The 13,354-nt window shown below is 40.8% G+C and overlaps 1 protein-coding gene across 1 annotated transcript in view; it reads left to right on the plus strand.

Annotated features, from left to right (window-relative positions):
* The first annotated feature begins 238 nt into the window (after positions 1-238).
* Positions 239-13,354, plus strand: part of TACR1 (tachykinin receptor 1) — a 164,903-nt gene continuing 151,787 nt past the window's right edge. The window contains exon 1 of the mRNA XM_020896706.2: positions 239-1,419. Within this exon, the coding sequence (XP_020752365.1) occupies positions 1,031-1,419 (389 nt within the window). The 5' untranslated portion in view covers positions 239-1,030. The remainder of the gene's footprint in view (positions 1,420-13,354) is intronic.

A 13,354-nucleotide genomic window follows, 5' to 3' on the forward strand; every position in this document is an offset into this window, starting at 1 on the left:
CAACCACCAGAGGCAGGGGCCTCTGCAGAGTTACGGCAGCCTTCCCGCCCTCTTCGGATGTTGGGTGTCCATCCCTGCAGCTCCTTCCCAAATCCTTCTTTTCCCCTTTGGTTCATCTGTGCTTCCACCTGCGGACCCCATCTGGCGCAGTTACTCCAAGGCGACCTAGCTAGCGCCCCCTCCAGGACTGGGTTGGGAGCACGCTCGGTTTGCAGACTCCCACGGCAGGTAGCAGCAAAAGGCTTGGTGGCTGCGATGGTGCAGCGAGCCGGTTGTCGACAGATAGTGCAGCTGCGGCCCTATGAAAGAGGGCTGGCGAGTACGCAGCCCAGGTACGGCCCCTTCTCGGTGACGTCACGACAGCCTGTTATAAAGACCTCGGGCGCAGCCTGCCAAGGTTCTGCTAACTCCCAAGCCGAGCAGGACTTGAGCCAAGAGGCGCCTGCAAAGCTGCAGGCGGCGGCGGCGGCAGCGGCGGCGGCTGTAATGAAAGAGGAGGAAAAAATCTCCAGCTGGACCCAGGGCCCCAGAATCCCGGCCATAGACTCTGACTTTTACGGGTCGTGCTCTGACTAAGACCTCCCAGTCTTATCTTCGCCCCCCAGGTCCTCACGCAGCACAGGGCTTTTGCCTTTCTCGCTGCAGGCAGGAAGAACAGCATTTGCAAGCAGCAGCAGGTGCAGTAAGGTGGAGGGGTGTCTCCTGCTTCCTGGAACCGTGACCCGTGGAATTTCTTTCTCTGTTCCAGCTCAACGCAGGAGAGACGCTGTTTTGAAGATTACAGAACTCAAGCGCTTCCTGAAGCTTAAAAGTGGAGGCATTCAAAGCCAAGGATATACAGCACATCTAGAAGATTTTATTTGAGCGTCAAGTCTTCTGCTTGTAAGGAAAGGGATCTGTCCAGAAAGAGCCTGCGAGCCCTCCCGTCTGGGTTAAACAGGACTTTTTGACCTCAGGCGCTGGCTCAGGACCCTGCTACGAAAGGGTGTGTGTGTGTATAGAGAGGAGGGCTTAATCGCTTAGCAGAAGAATGGATAATGTCCTCCCAGTGGACGCAGACCTCTTCCCAAACATCTCCACCAACATCTCGGAGCCTAACCAGTTTGTGCAGCCGGCCTGGCAAATTGTCCTTTGGGCAGCTGCCTACACAGTCATCGTGGTGACCTCCGTGGTGGGCAACGTGGTGGTGATGTGGATCATCTTGGCCCACAAGAGAATGAGGACAGTTACCAACTACTTCCTGGTGAACCTGGCCTTCGCAGAGGCCTCCATGGCTGCATTCAATACAGTGGTGAACTTCACCTACGCTGTCCACAACGAGTGGTACTATGGCCTGTTCTACTGCAAATTCCACAACTTCTTCCCCATTGCTGCTGTCTTTGCCAGTATTTACTCCATGACGGCTGTGGCCTTCGATAGGTGAGCTTGACCTTTGTGGAAAAAGGGAAAAGGTATCTCGAAAGGAAGGTAGCATTGCTATGGAGCTTCAGGGTTGAGTAGTGCATGATTCAAGGAGGAGGTTGACCACTTGTACCCTGGATTTGTACTGACAGCTAGCTGAGTCAGTTGTTGATGGGGGATTTTCATCTTATCTGATGCTTTTCTATCTCTCTTTTCTTTTCTACTCCTTTCCACTGGTCACCTGTCTCCTTTCCATTACATGTACATGTGTGTGTACAATCACTCAGTCATGTCTGACTCTTTGCAACGCCATGGACTGTAGCCCGCCAGGCCCCTCTGTCCATGGGATTTTCAAGGCAAGAATCCTGGAGTGGGTTGCCATTCTCTTCTCCATCTTTCCCACATAGGCATTGAACTTGCATCTCCTGCATGGGCAGGTAGATTCTTTACTACTGAGTCGCCTGGAAACATCCTCCCCCCCACCTTTTTCCTTCATTTAACTCTTTTTTCCCCCCCTCTCCACTCGTCTCCCTGACAGTTTTCCTTTCAACTCCTGCTTTGCTTCTTTCTGTATATTCCTTCTCTCTCTGCCTTTACAGCCTGGAGGGGATCCCCAGGGTGTAGCCAAGGGCCCGGCCCTGCCCTGGGCACTGTGAGTCCCTGCAGGTCTGCGCTTCTGCTGTGCAGCCTCTTCATGCTTTCCAGTTTTGAGTACCTGTAGGCAAAATTCCTCATTTTCACTTTTTTCCTGAAGATTCAGGGGCTTTCTGCTCCCATCACACCCCTCTAACATTATTTGTATGTTAAGAGCATTCCGTTAGAATCGTAAAATGCAGAATTCTAATTAAGGTCTGTCTGTGCTGCTAGGAGCTCTCATTCAGGAATGAGAGGCAGCTGTGTTCTTAAGGAACTCCACATATAGGATCCAGGAGTTTTTCAAAATTTCTCTTGCCATGTAAGGCCAATGTTTCTAGACTGTCTGTATCCATAGAGAAACATGCTTGGCAAAGGCAATCAAAGGCAATTGAGAGCTCTTTCCTGCATCCAACAGGCTAGGGTTCCAGAAGCTGATTAATAGTGAAAATGTTGGCATTTTCAAATGGGTCCTAAGGTGGCGTGATGGAAAACTCATTATTAGAGCATAGCTCTATTTGTATTGACTTTTTGTGAGTGCCCTAGGTCTCTAATGTGTATATCTATGGGTTCACAAGTGTTAAATGTTTACCTAAGATGTAGAGGTATGTTTAAAACACCTGCCACTGCAATTTTGAAATGGGTCCTTCTGATGGCCTTGCTGAGATAAATAAATATGAGAAACCCAAAGAAGAAGCTAAGAGAAAAGCTTCAAAAATTTTTTCCCCAAATTATTGAACTCTTTTGTATAAAATTTATAATTGATTTAAGTGGGTTCTATAGCCAAATCTCTTTTTAAATCAGAGAAAACTATGTTTCTTTTACAGTGATATCCAAATGCTGATTTTTAAGTTCCCTTTATGCAACTCTTATGTGCTTAATATGTAATGTGTAAAATAAATTATGGTGAGTCAATTTATATTTTAAATGTAGAAGAGAAACCAATTACTCGAACTGATACTGAAATGAATTGTTTTGAGAATTTCTCTCTTATGCTACTCTGGTTTTTAGATATTTGTTTTGCTGGATGTCAGGTACACCTGTAAGTCTTTCTGCAGTGACTTGCTCCTTTAACTTCTCAGCCCGCTTAAACTTAGAAAACTCACAGCGTGATGTATAACTGATTTTATGTGCAGTGAAGCCTGATGCCATTTCAGCTTTACACATGCTATCTTGATTATCCCTAACTTAGAGGGAAAGTTGATATATTTACTTCATTGGATACTTGTGAGCTCAAGGGAGACCTGACGGTCAGTGTGAGCCCAAGCATTCAGTAGCTGATGGAGCCCCAACGAACAGCTCTCCTGCTTTGGCTAATACAGAAATGACATGTTCCAAGCACCTCTCTTTCTCTTTGCACTTCGAAGGTGAGGGGTAGGATTCAGGGTCCAAGTCTTCACAGTGGGTTGTGAAAGGAGCCAGATTGTGGCTGCCTTGACTCTGACACCTCAGGCTCTGCTGTTTGTCTCTCGGCAAACCACACACAGGACCCTGACCCACTGTGACACCCTCAGTAAAATCAGAAGATCTCTGGTGACAACAAAAAAATGCCACTTGTGCCTGATGTGCAGGTTATCAATGGCATGCTCAGGGTTGGAGTTCAAGTACAGTCAGATTGCCTCAAGGCTGTGTCTCTAGGTTCCCCAATGCTCCTTCTGGTTTTTCCTTTTCTGCTCATGAGCAGAGTGAATTAATCCCCTTAGGTTCTCCCATGAATCTAGCTCTCCTACAGGCATGGTCATCTATTCTTTCCCTAGAATGTTTTAGAAAGGAAGAGGCTTCCAGCTCTCTCCATATGAATGATCTCTACTCTGCTGTGGCAATGCCGACTTGGAGGAAACGTTAAATTACCTTTTTGTATGCTCCTTGCATTTTTAACAGATAATCTTTGAATTATCTTAAAAAATAAAAGCAACATGGTTTTCCTCATTATAAAATTAGACTTCGTTCATGAAGAACATAGACACAAAAATACAAATCACCCACTACTCCACCATGCAAAAGTAACACCTGTTAACATTTGAATTTCTCTTTTTATGACTATTTCACTATATTACTGAAGTAAGATTCTAGGTAATTTGGTGGGTTATTTTTTCCATTGATATTAATGAAAAACATTAATAACATTTTCTCATGTTATTAAAACTCTTCAGTAACATAATGGTAGTAGCTTCCTATTAATATTATTCCATTATATGAATATGCTATTATTACTTTAACCATCTCCCTACTGTTGAGAATCTACTAATTCTGTATGATAATTTTATTTTGTTTTCTTGATTGTTTCCTTAGGGTAGATTCCCAGAAATAAAATTACTGGGCCAAATGAAATGAAATTTTAAAGAATGATTCTTCCTAATTTTAAAGAATTCTAAACCCTGGGCAGAGCATGGAACATGTCTTTTCTGTTTTGTTTACTTTATCTCCTCAGAACGAAGAAGAGTGCTTGGTACTTAACAGTCACTATATGCTTATTGATTAAATGAATGAACAAATAAAATAATACATGCTCCTATAGAAACATTTGGAAGAACATTATCAATGGCATGCTCAGGGTTTATAACTATGTTCGAGGTAGAGTTAGGAATAAGGTCTCAAGGCTGTATTTCCAAGACCTCCATTTTAAAAAATGTAAAAATCTACCATTCCACTACAGAAAACTGGATAAAGATCTGGAATGCTAGCTTATACTTACTTTTTCTGTTACTTATGCCACACAGAGTCACTCATATTTAACCTACATTTTGGATTGCAATAAAAACAGTTTCAATGGTTGTTTTTTTGTGTGTTTTGTTTTGTTTCATTTTCCAAATCATGAAATAGTTTTCAAAATAAGATTTTTAAAGGATGCATTATATTGCGTAGCTGTAATCATTTATTTCATCATTCCTCTATTTTTAGATGTATATTGTTTCTATTTTTAATGATTACAAGTAACTGTGAAATTAATATCCTTGACAGAAATCTGAGAGCATCCCTTGTTCTTTTCATAGAATAAACTCCTTAAAATTGAATAGCTGGGTCAAACTGTCTTGGTAAACTTTGCCAAATTTCCTTCTAGAAACAAAGTGTAGGCAGAGAAAAAGACTTCAGCTGCAGATTGTAGAACTAATTTGAATCCTTCCTGTAAACTTTCCATAGAGTGAAGGGAGAGAGACAGAGAGAGATAATGAGATTCCCTTCAGAAGGAATACACATTTACTGAAGGCAATGGCTATCTAGAATTTTTTAAGGTTGCAGAGACAAATATACTAAATAATATTAGGTTTACTAATTAAACTCCAACAAATACCAAGGATTTTTCTTTTTAAAAATCTGTAATTTCTCCCACTCAAAACAAAATTTTAAAACTCCTTTATATTTTAAAAACTAAAAGGTATGTGTGTGACGTTTCATGAAATTAGAAGTTGGAAGACCCTGAGAGGTGACACTTTCATTTTTTAGGAGCCAGTCTTGATGACTGGTTCCAGTTCTGTGGAGCAGCATCTAAGAAGATAGGAGGGGGGAACCAATCCTTAAGCCCCACAAGAGGGGCAACAGAAGCAAATGGGAACCTGACTTGGAACCCAGCTCACAGCAGCCAGAGGCTCAGAAAAGTGCTGGTCTGATAGCACTGTTTCTTTACCTGTCAGGGGCTGTTATAATTTCAGCGAATGAAAGGTAAATGTTGCTTACTTCTCAGACTGGGTCTAAATATACAATAGATATACAATATCTATATGTATATATATGTACATATACAATATACAATATAGATATGCAATAAATATACAATATTGTATATATATACAGATATATTGTATTTGAGTGAAAGAAAACATCCAAATGATGATGGTCTCTGGACAATATGAAATTTGTTCAGGACCAAAAAGTAGTTCCTCATTTGAAGGTAAAAGAGGGAATGAATTCTCTAAGGGATTAAAAGAGGAACCAAGACATAACAAAGCTCTGCTTACTGATTCCCTGGTATCCATCCCACTCTGTCCCAGTCATACTCAGCTACTGGTATAAATAGTCTGCTTCCCAAGTCTCTGCTAGACCTGCAGTCTGTCCTGGAACCTCACCTTGTTGACAGACTTGGATCCCGTTGTATATCTCAGGGCAGTCCTTCTCCATCACATCCAGAGGCAAGTCTTAGATCCCAAGATCCTTTCCACTAATTTAGATAGATCTTACAGTCCATGACTAAGCACCCAGGTGTTGCTAAGAATGTTCATTCACTAGAAGCTCATCCATGGTAACTGACCCTGTCTTTTCAAACCATGAATCTTGAATATAAGGGTTGATACAGATCTTCTTGAGTTGTTTGCATCTTGGATGAATCATTTTGGCTGCAGGACCTTTCCTGGAGAGGTCTACTGCCCCCCTACTCTGGAGGTCCCCCACTGCACTCGCCACATCCTCTCCCAACTCACAGGAGCCCCCAGGGTCCTGGATGGTCAAAGCTCTTATTTGGTGTGGGTGGAGGGTTGACTATCAGAAACATATACGGGTTCAACTGGGGGAAAATAAAGAGTAATTTTCAATGTAAAAGCATGTCATAGGACCAAAAGACTTGACTACTATTACTGTTGTTCAATTAGAAAATAGTAGAATAAGGATCATGAGGGAAAAACACTCACTGTTAAACTGGGCAAAGATCTCCAGTCCATCAAGGGATGGTGCCACCAGGTACGTGGTGCCTGAATCAGGGCCTCATGCTTTCCCTTAAAGGGCTTATGATACATAATGATTCAGAGGTAACTATAACATAAGGTGTTATATGATAGGTTTCATAAGTATTGTACAAATTCTATAGGACTGAAGAGGCAGGAGGTAATCTAGAGGTGATGATCAAGGAAGGCTTCAAAAGGTGGTAGCTGATTTGGGCCTTGAAGATTGGATAAAATTTGTAAAGAAGATGATAAAGAAAGGTGATATTCTAGGTAAAACAAACTATACAACAGCAATATGGAAATAAAAAGTTGCTAAGTATTTGGGGAGAATGACAGGCTGACTCAATTTGGGTGAATTCACAGGTGAATCAAGGAGTTGGTCAGAAGAAAATGAATATAGTTTTTGTTGGATTTTATGTGAAAATATAATGATTAACTATGTTATATTAATTTTTAACATAATGAATAAAGCATTTTTGTATTGCTCTGATGCAAAAAAAAGAAAATATAATGATTAGTCTGAAATGCTCAACAAGCAAATTGAGAGGTGGTGCTAGAGAATAAGAACCTAGGGAAACAAAATCTACATTTAGGAATTTTCTAAACAGATGGCTTATTGGAAATTTGAAAGTAGAGAATATCTCTTTTACCTATATATGTATTTCCAGAAAAGAAGCCAAAGATTCATGGAAATGTTCTACCAGGTATTAGAAAGGAAAAAAAAAAAAAGAAACAGAGAGTTAGTGGAATAATCAGGATATATGAAGTGACAAAAATTAAGAGAGATGAATTATGATGGATTATATTAATTATAGCGTCATTAGAATCCAAGGATGATGACATTAGTTTTGGCAATTAGAGAACATTGGCGAGCTCTTAGAGATGGTGTTGGCACAGTATGATGGAGGTGGGTGGGGAGGGATAAAATTAGATGCAATGAGGGAAATGGTCTCTTCTTCATCCATTTGTCCATTCAGCAAAGCTTTATTGAGCACTTACTATGTACCAGATGCTAATGCAGTAAAATATTGCCTTTGCCCTGCTGCTCTCAATCTTCAACTATCAACACAGTTATGAGCACCATTATAACCCAATGCAATTAGTACCATGCAGAAGGAGTTTGGAGACAAAGGAAAGGTCTACCCTTGGGAATGTGGGAAAGACTTAGAGTAAAATAAAGAAAAGGAAGAGGAGGGGAAGAGGAAATAAACAGCAAATTACAGAGAAAACAATATGAAGTTTGGGTTTTTAAAAATAAACTTTAAGAGCATTGGATTGGGAATTAGCATGATGATTTATTCATGTTTGTCACCTGGAAACTAGAAAGAGGATTTTATATTAATACAATTTATAATGATACCTTATGATGCGTTTTCTCCAACACATTGTCTCATCTAAGCCTTGATGCCAATGGGGATTTTGTTTCCACTTTGGATAGATTATTAGCAACAATTTCTTTTAGCATCATCCTCATACTTGCCACTCCCTAGTAACTTGGAGATCCATGCAATTTGCATTCATGTGCCTTAGACATCTGCCTGTAAGCTCCTGCTCAAGGTGGCTTTTGAATTCTATATAGTGTAAGGAAAGTGGTATAAGGGTCCTACTGTTTCAGAGAGGATGTTAGAGCCCTTTTGACAAATTTTCACTCAAATAATAATTCAACCCCACAACCTTCTAGACAGCATCATTGTAAGAGGATCAAATTCTGCTTAAATATTTTACTCAAGTTGTCTCAATTGTTAAATCCATTTTAATCATAAAATCATTCTTTTTGTTGAAGGAATAATGACCCTGATTTGGGGCTGCTCTTACTAATATAATGCCTCTTCCATGTGGCCATCTCTTTGATAGATCCATCCTGAAGCTTCTCTATTTTGGTTAACTGTCCCTAGTTCCTTCATCTTTGCATCCTCATCAGTCTCTACTTGCTATTCCCATTTGCTCAAGTCAAAGTTGCTCAGTCGTGTCCTACTCTTTGTGACCCCATGGACTATACAATCCATGGAATTCTCCAGTCCAGAATACTGGGGTGGGTAGCCTTTCCCTTCTCCAGGGGATCTTCCCAACCCAGGGATCAAACCCAGCTCTCCCACATTGCAGGTGGATTCTTTACCAGTTGAACCACCAGGGAAGCCCAGTGGTCCTTTTAACTGAGAGTTTAAATAATGCCGAGAACTGAGCATTACCCCATTACCATTACTTGGTTCAAATCCACCTGCTGTAGGGCTGGTATACTACCTCTTGACTTTGTCTTCTTAGACTTAGTTCAGGTGCTACCTCCACTAAGAAGCTGACCTTCATCTGCAGGTCTAGTGAGGTGTCCTTCTTGTGTATTCCTGTCATTCATGCAGAATATTCATATATTGTTTATGCAACTCTCTATAACTGGTTGATCTTTCCCACATCCTCCCACCCACTAAATTGCAAGCACCATGACAGCAGGAATGCTTTATCTGGTTTCCTGTTACCCGGCACATAATAGGAACCTATTAAAGTGTGTATATAGTGGTTGATATGACTGTACTTCTCTTCTGCACACACCAACTAGAATCTGAAAACCAGACATCAGACTTCAAAGCACACCTATCATCCTATGCCTTGAAGCAAAAGAAAAAGTCAGACCAAATTTCTGTCTACCATGATGTTTTGCCACAAAATAGAAAACTTTTTATTTCAAACCCCTGTTCAAGAATAACTACATGTTCTGATTCCCCTGTCTCTTCCAGACTTCACTTGACTGGTCCCTACTGGATTCCCAACCCACACCCTGTCCCCAACAGGTATTATACTCCAGAAGAATACCTTTGGTTTAGAGAGGTGTTTATCCTTTCTACTGCTGCTGCTGCTAAGTCGTGTCAGTCATATCTGACTCTGTGCGACCCCATAGACAGCAGCCCAACAGGCTCCTCTGTCCCTGGGATTCTCCAGGCAAGAATACTGGAGTGGGTTGCCATTTACTTCTCCAGTTCATGAAAGTGAAAAGTGAAAGTGAAGTCGCTCAGTCATATCCAACTCTTAGCAACCCCATGGACTGTAGCCTACCAGGCTTCTCCGTCCATGGGATTCTCTAGGCAAGAGTACTGGAGTGGGGTGCCATCACCTTCTCCAGTTTATCCTTTCTACCTTGGTGTTTATCCTTTCTCCTTTAGCTCCAATCTATCAAGGCATACTGAAAACTCTGAGATATTTCATGGACCCTTTTGTGGTCTAACTATTGCAATCCCACTGGCTTTTTCTTTAACACCTTTGCTAGCAAGAGGAAGTGAACTCTCTGCTTTACTTATCTTTCCTGAAGCAGGACCAGCAAAATCTGTCCTCTATCCAGCCCTCCAAGTCCTATATCTACAGTATTTGTTGAACACCTAGACTATACCATATTAAAATACCATCACAGACACAGGAAAATTTCAGCAGAGTGGCCTGAGAAAGTCATAGACCTTGAGGACAGACTGGGAAACTGACTTACTTTAGAAACGGATTTGCCACCTTTAGAAGTTGTGTTTCCAACCTTCGGAAGGAGAAATCTGAGGCTCTATGGATAAGGAAACCCAGGGATGAAAAGATGCTTTAATGACAGTCGTGTGACATAAACCTCAGTGTGAGTGTTAATGTGTGAACTGCCCATTTAATATTTGGGACTCTCCGTGGAGTGCGTTTCATGTCTTTCGCATATGAATGTCTTTCAATAACCTGACATCTGACTTTTGATAATGGAGTTCAGGGTAGGAGCAGTTCCAACAGTGGTTCTACACTTACTAGCTTTGTGAATATGGGTAAGATACTTAGCCTCTCTGGACCTCAATTTTCCCACCTGATAAAAAAAGGGATATTAATAAAAGTTACCCTGTGGAGTATTGTGGCAAGGAGAGAGGGAAAAGGAAAGGAATGGAACTGCATGAAAAGTTCCTAATCTGCAATCTCTAATAACCCATGACACACCATTATTCTGTCACAGCATCCTCTTGGATGCTTTCTACATCAGGTGTAACAGCAGCAAGGTGAAACATTTATATCCTTCCCCTCTACCCCCATAAATATAAACTATAAAATACTTCTAATTGAGTCAGCAAACCTGTTTCCAAATGCCATACAGCATCCTTCCCATCTGTGGAGATACACATACTCTTCACCAGAAGCCAAGTATTTGGATATTATATACAGCTGACTCTTGAACGAGAGGAGTTTGAATTGCATGGGTCCATTTATACCCCAATTTTTTCAATAGTAAATAATATAGTTCTACACGGTCAGCAATTGGTTGAATCCACAAATATGGAGGAATAGAGGGCAGGCTATAAATAGTACTGTGGATTTTCAAGGGTTGGTGCCTCTAATCCCTGCATTGTTCAATAGCCAACTGTGTTACAGCCCCAAAAACCCAAATCATTTTCTTTTATACCATCTCCAGAATTACATGTCATGCCCCACATCCTACATGTCCCAAAGACACCACCCTCACGTCAAGCTTCACTTGTGTGTTTTATGTTTGAGGGAGAATTTGGTCATAGAAAAAACGTCAACTTGCTGCATGTGCTTTCACTGATACTCAATTTGTTAAAGTTGTGTTACTTTCGCCTTTGAACACTTCTCAATCTTGGAAGTTTTCTGATAAATCTAGTTTGCCTGTGTTAAATATCAACTTTCTCTTGTCCTGTGACCAGTGCTCCATTTGGTGTTGTTTTTCTGTTGCTAAGTCCTGTTTGACTCTCTGCAACCGCATGAACTGCAGCAAGTCAGGCTTCCCGGTCTTTCTCCTGGAGCTTGCTCAAACTCATGTACACTGAATCAGTGGCACCATCCAACCATCTCATTCTCTGTCATCTCTTCTCCTTTTGTTCTCAATCTTTCCCAGCATCAGGGTCTTTTCCAATGAGTCAGTTCTTCACATCAGGTGGCCAAAGTACTAGAGCTTCAGCACCAGTTCTTCCAATGAATATTCAGGGATAATTTCCTTTAGGATAGACTGGTTTAATCTCCTTGCTGTACAAGGGACTCTCAAGAGTCTTCTCTAATATCACAGTTGGAAACCATCATTTCTTCAGTGCTCAGCCTTCCTTCTGGTCCAGCTTCCATCTCTGTACATGATAACTGGTAAAACCATAGCTTTGACTATATGGAATGTTTTTTGGCAAAGTAATATCTCTGCTTTCTAATATGCTGTCTAGGTTTGTCATAGGTTTTCTTCCAAGGAGCCAGCATCTTTTTTAAATTTTGTGGCTGCAGTCACCGTCCACATTGATTTTGGAGGCCAAGAATGTGAAATCTGACATTATTTCCACTTTTTCCCTATCTATTTGCTATGAAGTGGTAGGACCAGATGCCATGGTCTTCATTTTTTTTTTTTTTTTTTTTTTTGCAGAGTTCCATGTGCACCTACTAACAAGTAGGTCCTTGTTATTATTATTTTCTTTTTATTTTAAATGTACATTTTTACTTAAAGTTTTTCCCCATTGTAGAACACTTTATTGACATATGTTCTTTCACTTTCTTTCTTTTTTTTTTTGGTTTTTTTTTTTTTGTTTTTCATTTATTTTTATTAGTTGGAGGCTAATTACTTCACAACATTGCAGTGGGTTTTGTCATACATTGACATGAATCAGCCATGGAGTTACATGTATTCCCCATCCCAATCCTCCCTCCCACCTCCCTCTCTACCCAATCTCTCTGGGTCTTCCCAATGCACCAGGCCCAAGCACTTGTCTCATAGCCAAAGTAATCTTGAGAAAGAAGAATGGAACTGGAGGAATCAACCTGCCTGACTTCAAACTATACTACAAAGCCACAGTCATCAGACAGTATGGTACTGGCACAAAGACAGAAATATAGATCAATGGGACAGAATAGAAAGCCCAGAGATAAATCCACAAACCTATGGACACCTTGTCTTCGACAAAGGAGGCAAGAATATACAATGGAAAAAAGACAACCTCTTTAACAAGTGGTCCTGGGAAAACTGGTCAACCACTTGTAAAAGAATGAAACTAGAACACTTTCTAACACCATACACAAAAATAAACTCAAAATGGATTAAAGATCTAAATGTAAGACCAGAAACTATAAAACTCCTAGAGGAGAACATAGGCAAAACACTCTCCGACATAAATCACAGCAGGATCCTGTATGACCCATCTCCCAGAATATTGGAAATAAAAGCAAAAATAAACAGATGGGACCTAATGAAACTTAAAAGCTTTTGCACAACAAAGGAAACTATAAGCAAGGTGAAAAGACAGCCCTCAGATTGGGAGAAAATAATAGCAAACGAAGCAACAGACAAAGGATTAATCTCAAAAATGGTCTTCATTTTTAACTGTTAAGTTTTAAGCCAGCTTTTCACTCCCCTCTTTTACTTCATCAAGAGGCTCCTTAGTTCCTCTTCACTTTCTGCCATTAAATTGGTAGCATCTGCATATATGAGGTTGTTGATAATTCTACAGGCAATCTTGATTCCAGCTGGTGAGTCCCCTAGCCCGGCATTTCATATGATGTACTCTGCATATAAGTTAAATTAGCAGGGTGACAATATACAGCCTTGATGTACTCCTTTCCCAATTTGGAACCAGTCTGTTGTTCCACATCCCGTTGTAACTGTTGCTTCTTGTCCTGCATACAGGTTCCTTAGGAGGCAGGTAATGTGGTCTGCCTCCACATTATGAATATTC

This window comes from Odocoileus virginianus, chromosome 2, assembly GCF_023699985.2.
Source record: "Odocoileus virginianus isolate 20LAN1187 ecotype Illinois chromosome 2, Ovbor_1.2, whole genome shotgun sequence".
NCBI classification, from domain to species: domain Eukaryota; kingdom Metazoa; phylum Chordata; class Mammalia; order Artiodactyla; family Cervidae; genus Odocoileus; species Odocoileus virginianus.